The 20,611-nt window shown below is 40.3% G+C and overlaps 1 protein-coding gene across 1 annotated transcript in view; it reads right to left on the bottom strand.

Annotated features, from left to right (window-relative positions):
• Positions 1–20,611, bottom strand: part of FREM2 (FRAS1 related extracellular matrix protein 2) — a gene marked incomplete at its 5' end in the record, with an annotated part of 272,198 nt that overhangs the window by 40,990 nt on the left and 210,597 nt on the right. Inside the window, 6 exons of the mRNA XM_019523802.1 lie at positions 861–991; positions 10,136–10,318; positions 10,406–10,570; positions 12,875–13,072; positions 13,717–13,926; positions 17,838–17,987. Of these exons, the coding sequence (XP_019379347.1) occupies positions 861–991; positions 10,136–10,318; positions 10,406–10,570; positions 12,875–13,072; positions 13,717–13,926; positions 17,838–17,987 (1,037 nt within the window). The remainder of the gene's footprint in view (positions 1–860; positions 992–10,135; positions 10,319–10,405; positions 10,571–12,874; positions 13,073–13,716; positions 13,927–17,837; positions 17,988–20,611) is intronic.

Here is a 20,611-nt window from a genome sequence, read left to right as displayed (position 1 = left end):
GAAGAAGGGTGGGGGGAGAGGAGAGAAGCCCCTGCCACTGTGTGCGCCCTCAACAAGCATGGGGGGGGCATGTGCCCCCAGTTCTGTGCACAGGGTGAAGGCAGGGTTTCCCTAGGCAACAAACTTTCTTGCTGTGGCACTGGCAGAGGCACATTTACATTTCTGAGATGGTTGATAGCATTAGGACTTCTATTTCCTGTTTCATGTCATGCATGATCTACACAAGCATATTGGAAGAATTGTAATCTCTATTATATGTTGACACTTCAAGTGCCTGGTGGATCTGTGATATCTGTAATTTTTAATGACGGCTATGCCAGGAGTTAGGCATAAGTTACTATTTACAGAGTTATGCTGATTAAATGCTTAAATACAATAAAAGATTTTACATGATTTAGGTCATGAATAGGCAAAATCATTTTAGGAAAAATAATATTAGTGTTAAATGACAATAGAATATATTGCTAAGTAACAAGACTATTCCATTGTCGGTTTTTAAGCCACCAGTTTAGTAATAGGAGAACTTATAGTATGAGCTAACATTTAACATAAGTGTTGGCATAGCACTTCCACAAGCTAGCAGCCCAGATGTTACATGTTGTTGCCAGTTAACATTTCCTAGGACATTTTTAATAAGAAGAATTCATGTGGAAGGAAATATAGCAGATATTTATTTTATATATATTCTCGGGGTGCCTGTGGCTGTTTGAGCTCTGATGCCATGGAAATGAATTATTTTGGAAGAGATTAGAAGACATCTTTTAGATTTTGCAGTATTGGCTCTAATGCCACCCCTGAATATGCAAGTGTATAAACCTGTCCATTATATTTTAATATGAGTATTGGTTTGCATTAGTTACCTGTATCTCTGCCACCATGTTCTCATCAGGCTTCAGATGAATAGTGAAGGATTCTCTCATTTCTCTAACTCCATCAAAAAGAATTTCAATGTCCACAAAGTGCTGTATTTCACCTTCCTTAAATTCAATTTCTAAAAAAAAAAAGCCCAATAAGACCAAAAAGAATAAACCTGCAGTTCATGAGAGTCAGGCTGCATTCTTAGGTGTCCCTCTCTTCTGCCATCACAGAGAACTATAACTTTTAATACTTACCTTGTGAATTACATATTTTCACACAAGCTGCACAAATTAGTTTATGTTATTCAAACATAACAAAGAAAAATTACTAATAAAAATTACTAACTATTGCATAGGTACATGGTAAATGGATTAAGAACTGGCTGTCTGTCAGCTTTTAAAAGAGTAGTTGAATATGGTGAATCATTATCATATACAGGAGGTTTTAATGGGTTCTGTAAATACTCACATTATTTAACATTTTTCTCAGTGATCTGGGATGAAATAAAAAATCATTGCTGATAAAATCTGAAAATGATATAAAGCAGAATGGGACAGAACAATAGAGAAAGAATAATTAACCTATAGGTTTAACTGGTTTACTTGGTCAGCTGGGACTATTCAAACAAAATGCACTGTAATAGCCAAATGCGAAATTACCCATCTATGGAATAAGATCTACTGGGTGCATGACTGTATATTGGAAAGCAGTGACTCTGACAAGGAATTAGGGATCATACTGGAAAAAGAACTCAACACAAGTTTTCAGGCCAGGCTGAATCAATGCAATTCTTGGATGTGGTATACATAGGGAAGTAGTGAGTAAGATTGGGGAAATGATTGTACTTGTACAGAACTGGTAAGATCAAGAGTAAAATATTTTATATGCTTCTGGTGTCTAAATTTAAAAAAAAGGATGGGAAAATTGGAGAGGGTGTAGAAAAGACCAAATAAAATAAAATAAAGAGATAGAAAAATCTTTATAGTAAGAAATGTTAATAGCTCAGTCTATTAAGTTTAAAAAATAAGCTTAATTACAGGGTATAACTATCTTCACAAGGTAAAAATACTGGGCACATCTACATGAGACATTTACTGAGGAGTTGCCTACTTACTCTGCAGTAAAGTCTCAGTGTCTACACATGTAGCCCTATTAGGTCACCCGAAACTAATAAAAGCCGCCATAGTTTAGTACTTGTCAACCCAAGTACTAACCTACAGCAGCATTATTTAGTCCCCTGCAATTCAAGTTTAGACTCTGATGGGGCTTGCTGAGGATGAGGCAAACTACTAAAGGAAGAAATGGATTCACCATTTCTTGATGTTTCCAAATAATACAAGCTCCCATGCTGCATACAGGGATAACCTGGTGATGTTTAATGGCTTATAATATACAGGAGGTGGGACTAGATGATCTAATGATCCCCTCTGGCCTTAAACACTAAGAAAGTATGTCTCTATGGTGTGAGGCCAGCAGGGGCCTTTCTGAGAGATGTCACGCTAGCTTTGCCTGGGCCAGATCCCAGACTGGATGCAGGGCAGCTGTGTTATGTGTGGCACTGTGTAGGGGTCAATAAGATCTGCTGAGAAGCCAGCCAAGCCTATTAGACTTCATGCATTTCTGCACTAGCATAGCTATACCATTTCTGATCCAGGAGAACACTAGAGTTGCACCACTGGGAAGGAAGGAGTAAGGAAAGTCAACTCCTTCTAAGGAAATGCTTGGAGCATGGTCTTGACATTACAGACACCATTTTTAGACAGAGTGACAAATACAAGACTACCTGCAAACTATCTTGCTCTAAGTATGAGTACCTTCTCAACTATATCATTGTTAGAGCTTGTGATCAAATGGATGTCCATATCACACAAGCCATGTAAGGAACCAATGGCTGCTGGACAGATCATCACCTTATCAGGTCCATTATGAACATCTGGCCTGCTCCAAGACACCAGAAACAGCCAAAAGCACTGTAAAGGACATTCAAGATCAAAGCTCTTTAAGATCCAAAGGTCTGCAAGGACCTCCAACACTGTCTTCATGAAAAGCTCTCTGCTCTGCCCACAATTGAAGACAACACTGAGGAACTCTGGAAGGCACTTAAAACTGCTGTCCATATGGCCTGAGTCATATGGCTATACCACCCATTGACACCAAGACTGGTTCACTGAGAGAGATGTTGAGATGCAAGACCTCCTAAACTGGAAAAGAAGGGCTCATTCTGCTGATAAAATGACATCAGCTCCTCAAAATCAAAGCTCAAAGGAGGATCCAGGAAATCCAAAATCAGTGGTGGCAAGATAAAGCCACGAAGATTCAGTTCTATGCTAACAAACATGATATACATAGGTTTTCCAAGCAATGAAAGCCATCCACAATTCTACTTTCGTGTAAACACCGGATGGCTGAATGAATCTATCCAAGCTAGATGGAAAGAGCACTTTAAGGCTCTCCTGAACTGTGAGTCAACCATGACGGATGCCACCACTGAATCTGTCTCCTAGCACTCTGAAAGGGGATCCCTTGCCAACTCTCCCATACTAGAATAAATCTGGCGTGCCATCAAGGAAAGCAAGAACAACAAGGCTATTGGGCGGTATGGCATACCTGATAAAATCTTCAAGGCTGGTGAAGAGGAACTGGTACTGAGATTTCCACAAATTTATTCTTTGAATTTGGAACAAGGAGGATATCCCTGGGGACTTGAGGAATATTAACATCATGACTATCTTCAAGAAAGGAGCTAAGTCTGTGTGTAGGAACTACTGAGGTATTGCCCTCCTTTCCACAGCAGGGAAAAGCCTTGCCCACATCCTTCTGAACCATCTTTCACCTGTAGCTGAGGAAGTCCTGCCAGAATCTCAGTGTGGTTTCAGACCATCCCAAAGGGCAACTGACATGATCTTTGTTACCAGCCAGGTCCAAGAAAAGTGTTGTGAACATCAGGACCTGTATACAGCCTTTGCTGATCTAACTAAGGCCTTTGACTTCATCAATCATGAAGCCTTGTAGAAAGAACTGGCCAGATCTGCATGCCCTGAAAAATACACCAAGGTCTTGAGGCTTCTCCATGACCAGATGACTGTGACCTTTCTTCCTGCTGGATTGGAGACAGATCCATTTGTCATCCAATCTAAGGGTCAAAGTTATATCATCGCCTCAATTCTTTCCTCCATTTTTTTGACCACTGTCATTAAGGATGATCACCTTTCTGGAATTCATATTGAATACCAAATGTGAATCATGGGTGATCTACTGTCATCCTCTTGAGGGCCTGGAGAGGTATCACCAATGATGCCCCCAGAAAATCTTCCACATCAAATGGGACGACCACCACACAAATGCCAAAATCCTTGCTGAAGCCAATGTTACTAGTATTGAGTCAGTGATCCTCAAACACCAACTTTGCTGGACCAGACATTGTGCGTGGATGCCTGGATTCTCAACTCCCAAAACAAACCCTGTACTCCCAGCTTAATTACAACCTGAGATCTTGTGGCAGCCAGAGGCAATGTTACAAGGACACGCTGAAGGCATACAATCACAAAAACAGATGCCAACATCAAGACCTGGGAGGACCTGGCTGCTAACTGACTCCAATGGTGCTGCAAACTCAACCAAGCAGCTGTCTACTTCGAGGTACAGTGTCTTGCCATCAGAACAGAGGAGAGCGAGCAAAGAAAGGAAGTAAGGAAAAGGAGAAAAATTCCTGCCTAAGGCTTATTGTCTCCTGTGGAAAGAACTGTAACTTCTGCAGATGGATCTGTGGTTCACAGATTGGATTCATCTCAAGACCCATCAATAAGCTGTGGTAGAGATCATTCTCAAATTGAGGACTGCTTATGACAGTCCAGGAGCTAGTGTGCATGCAGCTAGCACAGGGCATTTTAGACAGCACTGCCTTCCACGATGTACACCTACCTATGGCAGTGGTTTCCAAAATTTTGGGGCTAAAGTACAACTGTCAGCTCTCAACATTTCTCAAGAACCATCCTCATCATCACAATTTTAATTGAGAAGGGAGTAGCCTGTTGCAGAATAAGGATCACATGTGCCACAGTTCCGGAACCAGTGCCCTATGAAATCATTCTCTGTGGAATAGTATATGTTGCATATAAGGACCAGGAATTTTACTTTGTTTTAGTTTCTTTGGGACAATCCAGTCAGGGATGTGACATTTACTCCTACAGCAGAACAGACTCACTCTCTAACCCTGCAAGTGCTCTGAAATCTGTGGTGGAATCCAGATCTTCCTCAAAGGCTTTTAGGCAAAAACCCAGCATTATCTGTTCCTCTTTGGTAGTGGGTTTCCTTCTGAAGTCATGCTCCCATGCACCCTCTGCTGGTTGACAATATGAAGTGGGAAGCAAGCGTAAGATAATATAGGGTCAATACCAACTGACACTAACAAATCCTGTGGTTTTGAGGAGTGATGAATGAAGCTGGTACGTGTAGGAGGCAGAGATTTCTCAGCAACTGGAATGAAACTATTTCCTAGCTGATAATTCTATAAGCAGCTTCCCTCATCATTCATCACCAGTGGGCAATACCTCCCAAGTGTGGAATATGGAGATGGCCCAGCGCTGTTATGGGAAACTCCAGGATTAAGCCCTAATGGCAGGTCAAGACACAAGAAGAATTCTGCCAAAACTGTAGAAATATTCTGGCATCTAATTTTGAGCACTAAGACAAGAGCTTTGCAAATAATTCTCTGCAAACTGCACTGGAGTCAAATGCTGGGCTTCCAGATTGGACTAAATTTGAAGAGAGCCATTTACGGAGAGGAAATGTATAGACAAGACATTTCTCATTTGGCTGCCCAACTTCTCTCCTCAGAAATTGGGCTGCGTGTTTTCTTCCAAAACACGCATCTTTTCATTCTTAGGGGAGTTAGTGAGTGGTGAATCACTAAAGCAGGAAAGGAGAGCGTAAGAAGTGGTTTAATTATTTTTGCAGTAAAATACTACAGCAAGAAATTCATACTTCAAGGATGTGTTTGGAAATCAACCTTAAAACCTCCTTCCTGACACTGGGTGACTCCACAGAGGAATGGGGATATACTTTGGAAATCTTCCTCAAATAAGGCTCATACCCTCAATGCCACTAAGTGTGATGCTGAGGGAGTCTTGTCTCCATTTTAAATAGTTTCCAATATGCCTAATATGGCAGCTGGTATGAGATTTTAATATCTTGCCTGCAACAACTCTGAGGTCATAATATTTCAAATGGAATAAAGTGAATAAATCTAGTTAGGTCCCCAGGAAGAGGCACCCAGATGAGTTCAGCATTAGCTAGATCCCGATACAACTTGAGATGTGAGATTTGCATCCGGCCATTACCGCCTTTCTTAAATGCCCATTTTCTTCCAAAACATTCGTCTTTTCATTCTTATCTCTCACCCCTTTTGCTTTTTGTTTAAGATAAAACTAGATAAAAGCTTGTCTTGGCTGGCCAAGACTATTTTATTAGCTATGAGCCTATGACCAAAAAAGCAGATAAAAACAATGTATTAAATAGCCCACTGCTGTACAAATATGCCAGGGTTCAAAATGCCTGGTAACCCTATATACACAGAATGTGATACTGCAAGTAGGAGTCAACACCAGACACTGGAGCTGCATTTTCTATCTCTGTTGTTTTTTTCTTCCTAGTAGTTGTGTTTGTATCTTCTTTTGTCTTCAAGAGACTAGAAAGAAACTTTAACAAGAGCAGTAACAACAGCTACAACCTATATCAACTAATGTTTTCTTCTTTCTCCTGTAAGTCCAGTAAGTACCATCTTTTATGTCAGGTAAGCAATGTCAAACAGGGTTTCTTTCTATAAAAAAAGTCTAGATCAGGAATAAAGGAAAGGGAATGAGGGATTTTGTTAAAATAAATGGTTTAATACTTCACAGTTTCAGTGCCTTATCTGTTTTCTTTTTTTTTCCTGCATCTTTTATAAAAGGTTGAAACAATATTAAACAGTGGTTGTTGCCATGGTCTCTGCACTGTGAATTTGTGATCCAAACTCCTTTAAACTGTTTATTATTGTACAGTGAAACTGTCATGTTAACATCTTTAATTCTCTAGACTGGGTTATTTAATCTTCTGATAAAAGTGGTACTGGCTTCTGTCAGGCTTTACAACAGACTTGACAGATCACTGGTCTGAACCTGACTGGACATGCCTGTCCTTTTGTTCAGACATGGCACAGAGAGAATGGCTGAAATTATGTGATTTGGGAATCATGCCTAATTTGTACTGTAATTCATGAGTGGTTCCATGCCCTCAGAAGAAATTGGGCTGATCCAGTGAAAGGCACCAACAATCCCAGCAGCAAAGAAAAAATGACAACAAAAGACCATAAGGTAGAAATGGCTGACTGGTGGCATAATTGTAGTTGCAGCTTTGACTGGTGGTGAGTAATTCTCTGTACTAGGTTCAATTTGTGGATTGCATGTACTTTCAAATAGGAGGTAAATTAGGAACAGTCTGTTTCTCAGGATACTGATGGACATGCTGCCTATGAAGGAATATAAACGTGAAGCTTGCTGCTTGAGCCGTGCTGCGACTGCTAACAGCCATTTCACAAGACTGCCTGCAGAAGTTATACTCAAAAGGAGAAAGTTCTCTTGTACAAATGCCCATTTTGTTTTTGTCATTCTGATAGTTTAGTTGCTTGAAAAGAAAAGTATAGAGCTTTTCTGGAGGCTTGTGATTTCCCCCCTTACTTGGGAAATGTTTCTTTCTTGAATACACTTAATGTAAGCCTCTGAGACATTATACTTAAGATGTAATTAACTGGTTAATCACAGCTTAAGTAGTGACCTGGCCACATGTTCAATCAATTAATGGTGTGATAAAAATAGGGAAAAGCAACAAAGTTGTTATACAAAATATCACACATTTAATTGAATGTGTTGCCAGTACTCTCAGCTTCGGGGGCACACTCCTGCGTGCTCTTGAGGCTGGGAGCTCAGGTCAGCTGTTCATGGCTCCCAGCCTGGGAAGCACAAAAAGCTCTCCTGGCTAGTAGTCCTGATCAGCTGACAGAGCTCCCAGCTATAGAAGTTCAACACATGGGGCGCTTAGCTATGCAAGCAAGGACTGCTGGTGCAGGGAGAACCCGAGACTATGATCTCAGGCTCCCCCTGCACTGGCAACATGGCATGATTGGATCTCATGCTTGATTCCACAGTGGCGCCTTCTGCCAGGCACATGTGGCATAGCTGGAAGCATGGTTGTTGGGATTGCGCATTAGATCCAATCATACTTTCTTTTTAACAGTTGTCAGTGGCCAGGTTACCATGTTTATAGTAGCTACCACTGCAGGTTGGTTAGCACTATGTCTTAATGAGGATTGAGGCTCACTGCATTTCACTGACTGATTTTTCTAAGGTTTCCATAAACAGACCATCAACCATTAATTTGAGTGTCCAAGATATCCATCTGGAATAAGCAATAAGTAGTCATAGATATAAGAGCTTCCTTTAACTAATCAGGTAGCAGGTATTTCTTTTGTCACAAGTCATATAGAACATTTGACCACAGTACAAACTTAGACTGCTTCTAAACAATGATCATACATCTAGTACATAATCCAATTGTCTACCACCTGTGGTAATTTGCCTTGTTAATTATAGGACAATTTTTTGGTCAAAATGGCTGACTGTGTGGTCTGCTCTCATTCTGGAGGCTCTAGTACAAAAATACTTTTGATACAACCTCTTCTTGCTTTCAAGCCTCTGGAAGAACAAAGTACCCTGGGCTGAAAAGCTGCTGCAAGAAAATTGCTGTCCAGAGACTGAAAGCAGGATAATGCAGATATTCATCTGTTTAAAATATCAGTAACCATAATGAAAAAATGTAGCCTTGCTAGAGTTTGGATTAATACAACCATTGTGCATGTAAAAAAAATACAGAGGTCCTACTAAGAGCATGAACCAAAGTAGGGCCCAGTCACTACAGAAGTAGGTATACCATACATGGCTTGCACAGAAATGCTGGGAAATGTATCTCATTAGCTTTAGAGGAGCTTCAAGGCCAATAGATAGAGAGAGAACTGATAAGACCAGTACAGAACACCAAAACAAAGATTGGAGTGACCTGGCCACACCTGACGGGAAGGCTGCACTAGCTGGTGAGAAGTAGGATGATACTACCTAAATATGTTTTAATAATTGGTGAGAACAAAGATGTGTATCCTGTAAACATGAAGCTGTTTTGATTGGTGTGTAAAAGGGGCCTGGGAACACTTAGTACCTTGTACGGGGCTTAAGGGTTATTTTTGTTTGTAACATGCCTACAAATGATTCAGGTAGCACTATGTGTCAGTGGGTCACGGATACTAGTATGTAGGCCCATTTATGAACAATAAACATGGCTATGCTTTTGTTACTAAGAATCAAAGTCTGTGGTCTCTTTCTTGGAATAACAAGTTCACTAGGGATATGGCATCACAGACAATATCCTGACAAAGTGGGCACAGAATGTCCAGACTGAGGAAGCCTGAAATGACTAGTAATACTTAACCCCAAATAACGTTAACAGAGTCAGATAAGATCGATGGAGACCTACAAAAAACATCATTATTTTTTTCTTTTACTTCAATGTTTATATGCAAAGCATTCAGATTTATATTATTTTTATATGTTTATTTCAGGTAAGTTCTCAGGATTTTTGTGACCTATTGGCTGTGTCCACACGTGTGGATGATTGGTTTCCCAGGGACAACTAGCAGCTGTACAGCTTGCCATGTACCTGTGCCACGTGCCCTTTGGCACGCGGCAAGTTATTCTGCGTTGGGTAGGGGAGGCCGAGACCAGTACTGTGCTGGCCCTAGCAGCCTTACCTTGGGTCCTTGGGGGCCTCTCAGGGCTGCAGCACTAGCAAAGCTGCCATGTGGAGCCCGGCTGGCAGGTGTAGCGTGGCTCCGACCAGCCAGGTTCCAGTTTTGAGCAGCACATGCTATTCCTATGTGCACTGCTCTGCTTTTTTTTCCTGCAGGTTTCTTGACCCCTGGATATCCAGGGGTCAAACCCCTCCCTGCTGCATTGCTCCCTTGCAGGGTGGAGAACAGAACATGCAGTACATCTGCAGGACCACATACTGCATGGCTGTGCTTGTCTGGATGTGGCCATTAAGTCCTGAAAGCAAGAGGTTCTAACAAATGTATCTGCAAAGTAACTTTGCTCACTAAGTCTTTTTTCCTTTCATATTTTGCACAACAATCACAAAGGAAACAATTAAGTGGATGTGATACTGATCGGAGCAAAAGCCAAGAACTCCTTCATACCTTCTGACACAGGGTGGTAGTCTTCTCCTGATGTAGCAGAGCCATCCTTTGTGTGAACTCTCACAATGGATACCTTTGATGTATCACCCAAACGAAGCACTGGAATTTTTACCACTGCCAGTTCTCCTGCATCTTTTGGTTCACTTACACTAAATTTGGTCTCTCCAAATTTAATAATAGCCTCTGTAATTGTAGAAAAAGGTATTTAATAAGGTGCCCAAAAGCCAAAGTTGATATGGTATGTTTTGTGTCAAAAAAATAATGCCTCACTGTCTGCGTGATCTCTGATCTTTATTAAGGTTTCATTTTGTTCACCAATAGAGGCACCAAAAGAAGAATCACTTTGTGGTGTGCCAAGAACCAGACGCAGCTCCTCCTCTTCTTCATGGACAGTATCATCCATAAGGACAAGGGTGCAAGGTTTCTCAGTCTCACCTGAAATCATTAAGCACACATTAATATTAGGTAGAGCTTAACAGCAGTTTCACAGTAGTATTGTACAGTACATGACAGTGTCTTTGAGAGGTAGAAAAGTGTTATTTATGTCAGGTGCAGAGAGAGAAACAGGAAGGTTTCAAGAATAACCTCTAATTTTGGCACCTCTAATTATGGTAGCCCACAGCCATAATTTTATTTCTTTCATAGCTCTTACTGATTCCAACTACAGATGTCTCCAGTGTCTTAAGTTGAACAGCCACAAATTAATGTGCCTGCAGTTACTGGACACACTGAAACTTTATCTGCCTATACGTGTACTCATTGGCATTCTAATTAGATTCTTCATTCTAATTAGAACATTCCAGCGTCACTGCAGCATTACATGTATTAAGCCCCCATGCATTTTAAAATGGCCACGGGGCTCTTTAACTAAATCTTGTCAAATGAGGTTTAGATAAAGCATCCGACAGTCACTTTAAAATGCCTCACTGTCGCATGTATTTAATTAGAGCAGCTGCCAAGGAACTGCTTTAATTAAAATGTCCACCAACCTCCAAGCACATCTGCCTAAGTAATTTGCCCAAGGCTATCTAGGATATCAGGGAAAAAGGAATGACTAAAATTCTAGTTCCTAATGCTACAATCTGTGTGATCTGATGTGGAAAACAGCACAGGAAACAAATGTAACAGCATCACTTTACTGTGTTTTGGCCCAGGTTTAAAATTATGCATGCAAGGTGGACAGTGAATTCTGTCAGTATGGATCCTGCCAGAACATGACCACAGAAAGAATGGTGGGATGTAGTCTTAAACAAGAGCACAAATATCTTCCTTTCATGAGAATCTGGTGGTTGCACTGGTCCCTATTTTTCATAATGTGGGATTTGGATTTTGTCAGGTAAATTTTGGCAACACCCAGGGGACCATTCAAACCTGAGCATGGGCCCAACAGCTCTCTCAACTATGCAATTGGTCCAATAAAGGATATCCGAAAATATTTAGGACTCTTGGCAACATCCAGAGTGTTTAGCTGGATTCATTTTTTGAAATCCTTATTTCCTTCATGAATGATAAATCAGGTTAAAAAAATCCACAAAATGAAGTTAAATCTACCAAAGAGCTTTGCTGGAATTCCTTTTTATCTTATACTGGACATAAATGCGATCATAATTACTTTGAATAAAGCCTGCACTTACATGACCTTGCAATATGCTCTTCACAATATCTGTTCTGTTCAGTTCTACATCATGAGCACTGCAGAGAATTCAACTGGAATGCCAGCACCTGAGACAGGACTTGAGGTTGGTGGCAAAAATCCTAAGGAACTAAAATATGATCCCAACTGGCACCTTTGCTGTCTGTCTCAGACCAAGGCTACTGCAAAAGAATACCCCTAATCACCTGCTAATTTCTGTTCTTTCAAAAGTCTTGTGCATTAGTCCTAACAGATTAGACCCTCTGTTACACTACTGTACATAGGCAATTGCAAAACGGTGTAGGTTATAAACTAAGCAGCATGGAGAGGCCACACTGAGAAGAATTAAGAGTGAAATTAATTCCTAAGTGAAGTAGATTTAACAACCCACTCTTTAGAAGAGATATCACAGAAGCAAAACAAAATGCAAAGTTATCCCATTTATATAATTAACTTACCTTAAATGGATCCTAGGAGCTACATACTGTTGTAAAAATCATGTTTACAAAAATACAGAAGGAAAAAGTTTGAGCACATCGAATAAGAAAACAAAAATATACTGCTGGGCCACAATACTTTCTTGTGTTCCTTTAATAAGTTCATCTTTCTATGCAACTGGCAGTACAAGGTTGGTTTAGAAAGTGGTGACTGGTAAATGAGAAATTAGCAGAAAGCAGGAAAAGAAAGCTTACAGGCAATAATTAAGTTGGGTCCTTCATCCATTCCACTGGGAATCACTTGCATTACCACTAGTCTGTCTATGAGGGAAGCAAAGTTAGTGGGGGTTTCCTCACGGTGACTGTTCTGCACCATCACCTGCTGAATTGCTTTGAATCTGCTCCAGGCTGCAAACCATTAAAAAGGACTCATCTGTTCAGCCTGGACTTTCCAAAGGGATGAGTTTTTCTTCCCAACAGATTATCACACTAATTTAGGATGGAGATAGGATGGCCAGAGGAACATATGTGCACACACACTGCCTTTTTGTGGAAAGAACTCTATTCTTCAGATTACTCTGGTGTTTTCTTTAAGCAAAACTCATATAACCCAACAAATCAGACAGATTCTGATACAATAAAAGCTTTGAAATAAGAACCAGAGCTTACCAGGGAGGAAGGTGATGGTGGAACTGTCAGTGTTAGGACGTTCTTCAAAGTCCATCATTACCTGGGCTGATCCCTGCCGAGTGTAACATCGCACTGTAGATGTGTAACGGATATCCCCACTCCTGTATATCATGGCAGAAATCTCTCTATCATTTTCATTGCCTGTGTATACAGGTTCTTTAAACTGCATCTTAGGCACTGGTTAGATAAACAGAGATAAATATAAATATATAGAAAAATGTCAATTGCCATCTCTACAAGTTTGTGTTATGTGACACATTATATAAAGGTGTACGATGGACTCCTTAGTAGGTAGCAATTGATCTATATAGTACAGTACATTTTCCATAACAGAAAGGGTGAAATTTTGGCCTTACTGATTTACGTAGCAAAATTCCTATTGACTTATGGATTGCATCTGAATTCCTTGAATGAACTGCAAGTTATGGTCTTGATTCTGATTGCCATGTGAGATTCTGAAAGTTATGGTCCTGATCCAGATCTCACATGGCAATACATGAGGAATTTTCACTGGAGTATATATAATTACATTGGTGTAAAAAAATGTGTAAATATGGTCAGATCTTGGGTGCATTTTTCCTATGGTTTTGGGGCAATGAGTGAGAAATATTACACCTACCTTAAAGTGTGGTTAGGCTGATAAACACCAGGGAATTTCATAATGACCATAAGAGGTCAAGGCTACTGTTTTACATCTTATTCAAAAGATCACAACTTCAGTAAGGTCATGTTTTACAATGCCATTCCTGGATACTACGTCTATTGGGATAAACTTTATCATATAAACAGTTTTTATTTGCATTAAGCTAATATGTACTTACAATCAGAGACTGAGTCATTGATGAAGACAGTGGCTTTGCTTGGTTCTCCAAGGGTGGCACTCATGGGCATTCTTAGCACAAGCTCAAACTTCTCAACTCCCTCTAACACTGGCTGTCCAAGGTCATCCAGAATGACCACACGAAAAGTCTGCATGTTAACTCCGGGTGCAAAATCCAAATTACGGCTGATACCTACATAATCTACCCCAGCTACAAACAGAAACAGAAACTGAATCAATTGACTTTCACTGAATCTTATTAAAGATATAGATATAAATAATAGATACATAGCTGGGAGACTGATTTTAATAACTCATAACAATGTAAATATTTCTGTCAATAAATGTTTTATTTTTTTACTGTTCATAAATTTAAAACTACTTTTTTGTTGTAATGGAAATAAAGTAGCTTGGTGCTAGACCATTTTTATTTACTGGTAAGAACTATACCAGGCTTGATTGTGGTCTTCTTTTTCATCCTCTTGTAATTCAGGATTAATGACATTTAAGTAAATAGAATCTGTAACTAAGAGGAATTAGAGCTTGGGACCAAAAACTGTTTTGGAAGAGACTCCATGAAAGAGAGGAAGATTCTTTGGGAAAGAAAGCTAATATTATGTCTGTAATTCTAAAGGACAATGCTACAGATTATGTGATTAGTATAAAAGAGGAAAGCAAAGAGGTCAAGGGACTGATTGAAAGGAATTAATGGTGTTCAAAGGAAACACAGTAAGAATGAAAACCCAGTGTAGGGAGGAGCGGAAAGCAAACAGACTTTAGACTTCCATGGCTAATGGAGATTAAAAGTCCAAGAGGAAGTAAGAAGAATCACATTAGGCCCAGATAATGTCAAGTGGGGCCTGGCACACTTCAGTTGCAAAGACAGGCTGATTTGAGTTTGCTTAGGAATAAAAAAAACAACTCGAAGGAAGCCCAGGAGACAGGATGCTGAATTACATGAGGACACAAGGACATAAAAATTATATCTGCAACTTAGGTGTAGAGCAATCCTTTATGTGACTTTTTGGGAAGACCATTACATAGCAGAACTGATTACAAATTTTCTATGGTGACAGTGAAGGGAATGGGAATTTCAGAGTGCAGCTGCAAGATTCAAGGCGCTTCCAGTTCGTTGGAAATTTTGAAAACATTTGGTTTCGATTTAACTTATGGCAAACCAAATGGATCTTCATTAGTATCAACATTTGCCATAAAGCAGACACTTTGCTTTTAAGTCAGCTCTGGTATGCAGCCTGTTGTATTATTTCAATAAACTCTTCACTGACTAGATTGAAGTTCATAGGCATATTGTTAAAAATAACCCCCCACATTCTACTTAACAGGTTCTCTAATGATTCTTCCTCCCTTGATACACAGATTCTGCCATTATATTTTTTTCTGGAACTAAAATGCATCCAGGACAGGATTCAAATGCTCTAAGTAGGCATCAAAATTTAAGCAATTTAACTTTTGAGCAAGTGACCAGGGAGGTAGAGTAAAATGACTCAGGCTTTTAGGATCCCCATGAAGTTCAGGAAGCTGCAGAGAAAACTAGCTTTTTGATGCATCTAGGTGCTTTCCATAGAGAAGGGGTAGTGGAATATATCTCTTAAAAGGTAATTCAAAAAGCCCAGAGGTATTTAGAGGTAGCCCACAGAAAGCACTGAAGCACAGGAATGTGTCTGAACTCTCACTCCTGTTAAATCTACCCATCACACACTTATATTTACTCGCAGTTCACACCTGATTACACCTTTGAGATTTCTATGTACTCAGTTACCAGAGATAGGTGATTCAAGATGATGGCACTGGTGATGTTGACTTTTTTCAATAGCTTAGTAATTAAAGCATTTGCCTAGAACATGGGAGGTATGGGTTCTAGGCATAGTTTATAAACAGTGCTGGGAATAAGCAAGAGGAAGCCTGCCTTTATAATCTAGCATTTAAAGATCTACTGAGGATGTGGTGTGGAGTCTCTGCTGCCAAGCATGTTTCAGGAGACAACTCTGCAATGACAAATGCATAATTAGCGCAGGAAGCCTCCTACATAGTTTAGTCATTGGGAGAGGGAATTTGTGGGTTCTGATTCCTGCTTCCTACAGCACTCTCTACCCATTTTATTCCCAAAGGAGTGCTTCAATCACCAAGTAACAAAGACCAGCTCCTTTTAGCTTGTTCTCCTTTTGGCCTCATGATTCTTGCATTTTTGTCTGGCCTGTGGGTCACCTTCAAGAGTGTAGAGGAGGGGAGTGCCCCCACCTAAGTCTTTTCTATAGCTTGGTCCCCATGGCATCCTCAGGTGTAAGATCTGAGTGGAAATCCCTTCAGGGACCTAGATACCAAGGTTCTCATTTTCTGCATGCCTGCTCTAAGCCCTAGTCCAATGAGCAAGATGGACACTGACACCACCATAGGTTATGAATCAAATGCAGGGCTGTTGATGAGAGCTGGTCGTAGTTTTATCTATATAAGGGCATACCCTCTCCTAGGACTTAAGCAGAGCTTGGTTAGTAAGAATCACTTTAGTACTTAGTAGATTTTGATGCTGAAGCACATACTCTGACTTGCTTCTGCACATACAGTGCCTGAGTATGACTGCTTAGGAATTGCTGTAGTTCTAAATGGAGGCCTCTACTGATTTTGACACATAATGTGTTTTTAGGGTATTGGCACTGAATCCATTTCAATAATTCTGAATAATTTCTTAGGACCTAAATGTCCAATTCATACATTTCTCTCAGTTAAGTAGCTACTGAGGCAATTTGACTTTCAGTACTTCGGATGAGGTAAACTTGGCAGACCATGTAAAATAAGATAAGAATTGAAATAAACAGACATTCTTTTTAATATCTTACTAATCTCATTTTCTATGCAAAAGCACAAGAATGTGGAAAGATGTACTGATGTTAAACACTTGAATTCCATACCTACCTAACATAATATTAACATTTAGATAACTTGGTCTATTTTAAAATTATTTCAGCTGCTAACACGAATGCCTGTTTATGCACAATGCAAGAACCTAGGAAAATGTGTACTTTTTATAACTTCTTTACATCCAAAGAAAGCCTTGGAAGCCTCTTCCTCCAGATACTGATTTAGAACATGAACATGCAGCCATAGGTTCTAAGAAAGCTGCACTGAGCCACAACTGAAGCTGCTGCTCATGCTACTTGACACTCAACAGCAAACAGGGCAAATTGAGGTGAGTAGGTGATGCAGACGGATAAGCCAGCCAGAACCCTAGCCCTAGAATTCACTGCAAGACAATGAGCAACAGACTATGAGAGACAGCATATGAATTTTTGGACCCATATCTGTCAGTGCTGGACCTGATAATTGGCTTTGTTACCATTTCTTTCTAAGTGCTGCGTTTTAATGCTCTCAAATAAACCATTATTTTGACTTAATGCGTGCATCTACATGAGATGCTACATTGCTGTAGCGATAAGCTAGAGCAACATAGCTCGTTGCTACAGCGATATAGCGTTGGCAGGCACAAACCATGATGCTGATACTACACTGCCGTAACCTTACAGCTACAGCAATGTACCATCTAAAAATAACTGTGCATCACTGAGACTGCATAGTACCAGGGGGTACTGCACAGTCCTGGGCACGTGTAGACGTGTTCAGTGATCAGAATAATTGGTAGATCTAAAACAGAAGAGTATCCTTGCATGTCAGTTACATTGTATTTAGTACTAAGCAGCTTCATTCACTCAACTGAAACTAATGGGAGTTGAGGGTAATCAACACCTCCCAGGATACAACCCATGGCTTTCATTTTTTAGATTGCATGCAACACCTAGCCAGGCCTTTTCATGGTTCCTTATCCTGTCCATTTTACACCCAACTTACTAGGAGTCATCTCACTGTGAGCACAGGTTTTTCCTTATTCTGCTGAACACTCCACCCATACATTTCTCCAGATGACTGAGGATTATCTCGTATGAAAGCTCATTGCAAATACAAGTGTGCAGCACTTAGCCTGGTAGCCCTGTGGGCCATTACAAGGGCTATACTTGAAAGAATTGTGGGCATTAACCCATCCAAATTAATCAATGCTCCATGTTAAGAGAGATGAACAAAAACTGAAGCAGGAGCACAACAATTACTCACCCTCTGCAGTTACTGGTTCAGATTTGCGAGACCTCACTGTAACAGTAGCAGATTTAGAGAGATCTGTTCCTGTTCTCCAGACGTGCACCTCAACAAAGCCAGCACTTTCATCTACATAGTATTCATCATCTCCAAAGTAGAAAGCTGGTTCTAGTAAAAAAAAAAACAACACAACACTTGTCAAAATTTTGAATTCTTTTTATATTATATATATAAATGAGAGAAGAATGGTTCACTAATTAGGATGCTTGCCTGACAGGAAATTTGGGTTTTACTTCCCAATCTACCACAGATTTTCTTTTGGTAAATCTCTACATGCCATGGTTCCTCATCAGTCAAATAGGGATAACAGTATTTCCCTGCCTTTTGCGGGGTATACATTAATTAACGTAAGACATTCAGATATGATAGTAATGAAACAAGACACAAATCACCATTGGCCAGTCCTGCCTATTTTTTTTTAATGAAACATTGCCTCTTCCACCAAATTTCAACCTGGTGATAAGTTCTAGGTGTATTTTTTTTTACTGCTCTGCAGATATTCATATCCTTAAATTATACAGAAAAAGGATTGCTTGTTTTAAGTTTAGCATATTTTACTTATGGTAAAATGCTGAATACTATAAGGACCCCTCTACATGTGCAGGTAAAGGAGAAATGGAATGTAACGCAGGGTCCACACAGTTGCACCTCCTGCCATTCCACACATGCATGGCCAGAGGTGCGATTGTGGAATGTGTATTAAACACCAGGCTCCCCCTGCATGAGCAAGATACAAGCTCATGCAGCTGGGAGCCCCCTAGGTTGAGGGGATCCCAGCCATGGGGGTGCCCTATGTATGCCCAGGGCTAAGGAATCATGGCTTCTGCAATCTCCAAGCCCTGTGGGTTTCATGCACCCCCAAAGCTGGGAGATCACAGCAGCTGCGATCCTGCAGCCCCAGGTTTTCATGCAGTCCTGAGGCAGCCATGCCCCAAGGCTGTTGGGACCCTGCTGAATCCCAGCACCAAGTGTCCGTAGCTGCTGCTGTCTGGGTCCCTGTGCTGCCAGGACCCAGAGTCAGCAGCTGCTGAGACTGAGCCCCCTGCTGAGACTGAGCAGTTGTGCGATTCCCAACCCTGGCCAGGCAGGACTCCAAGTCCCAGGGAAGACCCTGCTATATGTGCTAATTAAAGCTTGATAGCTACCAGCTATAAAGTTAGCACACATTTTTGAGGTCTAACTTTATAATTGGTTGGAGCTTTTATGGCGTGATAACTACTTTGTATGTGTAGCTGGTCTCAAGATAATTGCACAATTAACCAATTAATTGCATGATACCTGTATGGTGTTGAGAGGGCCTAAGGATGAATAATTATGGTGTTATATAAATAAATATAATTCTAATATAAACCCTACTGGTTGTAATCCATGCTACAAATGTTTATTAATGTTAAAGAGATCTGTTACTCTGACATATATAATCTTCACTATATTCTACACAAAGGTATAAGACATTTTAAAGAAAGGTAATGAACACAAAAATCAAAATTTTTTTGACCTTTTCTGACCCATCACGGCTAGCCATTTTACCAGTTCTTTCCAATTATCTTTAATTTATGTTCATTATTTCACTATTACAATATTCAATTTAATATATTACGGGGTGGGGGTGACTTTGTACATGATATCCTGAAGATGCACAAACAATTTAAATCTCACATTATCAGGGCTTAGAGAAAAAAATACCAGATGTACAGGGCATTCTGAAGCCGTCTGGAGCTCCCACTGCTCAGTGTAAGTATGTGTTTCAATCACAGTACACTCAAATATTTTAACTGCCTGCACAACTGTACCTGTTTCCTGTTTAATAACTCCAATTAAAAAACTCCAAATCAAAACAGGAAAAATACTATTGCAATACAACAAATTGGTAGAGATTTTACAAATAAAGAAGTCTATAAACTAACTACTGTGATATGGGCACTGTGCTATACTTAAGGCTATGAAGTAAAAAAAAAACCCATAGAACAATACAAAATATTATGACACAGTTATGGATTTTCTGGGAAGCATAACTATAAAGTTTTTTATTTTGATGCGTGTAAAATGTTAACTGGAATACTACCATCAATTTCTGGCACAATAGTTTATTATACTTTTCTTTTTTTGTTTAGAAGTAAAGTAATATATTAGGCAACTGCTTTCCATTTGAAAGAAACATCCTCATTTATTTTTTCAATTGCCTTTTATTAAATGGGGAAATATCCTTTAAATTAAAACAAAGACAAGTGTTTCTTATCTGTGGGTTCTTATCTTATAATTATTGTGTGGGTGTGTGTGGGGTGTGGGTATGGTGTGGGTGTGGGAGGGGTCTGGGTATATGTGTCAGATGCGTGGAGTGTGTGTGGTTGAGGCATGGGGTACATGGGACCATTAGGCATGTGTGTGTAGGTACAGTGAGGGCGGTGTGTGTGTGGGTGTGGTGTGTATGTATGGATGTGTGTGTGGTGTTTGGGACTGTTGGATGTGTGTGTGGGTATGCTGGCGGGGAGTGTGTCAGGGGGTGTGGGTGCATGTACGGGGAGGTGTAGCTGTATATGTGGTGGGGAGGTGAGTATATGTGTGGATGTGTGTGGGGTGTATGTGGTTGAGGTGGGAGAGGTGTGTGTGGATATAGTGCGGGTGTGCGTGTGTGCAGTTGAGGTGTGTGTGGGTACGGTGCGGTGTGTGGTTGAGGTGTGGGGTATGTGGATCAGTGTCGAGTGTGTGGGTATGGTGGGGGGTGGGGCATG

The sequence above is a fragment of the Gavialis gangeticus genome, unplaced genomic scaffold, assembly GCF_001723915.1.
Source record: "Gavialis gangeticus isolate Ggan-Ray unplaced genomic scaffold, GavGan_comp1, whole genome shotgun sequence".
In the NCBI taxonomy this organism is placed as follows: Eukaryota; Metazoa; Chordata; order Crocodylia; family Gavialidae; genus Gavialis; species Gavialis gangeticus.
Note: the sequence above shows the minus strand (reverse complement) of the source record. Positions and strands in the feature narration are given on the sequence as shown.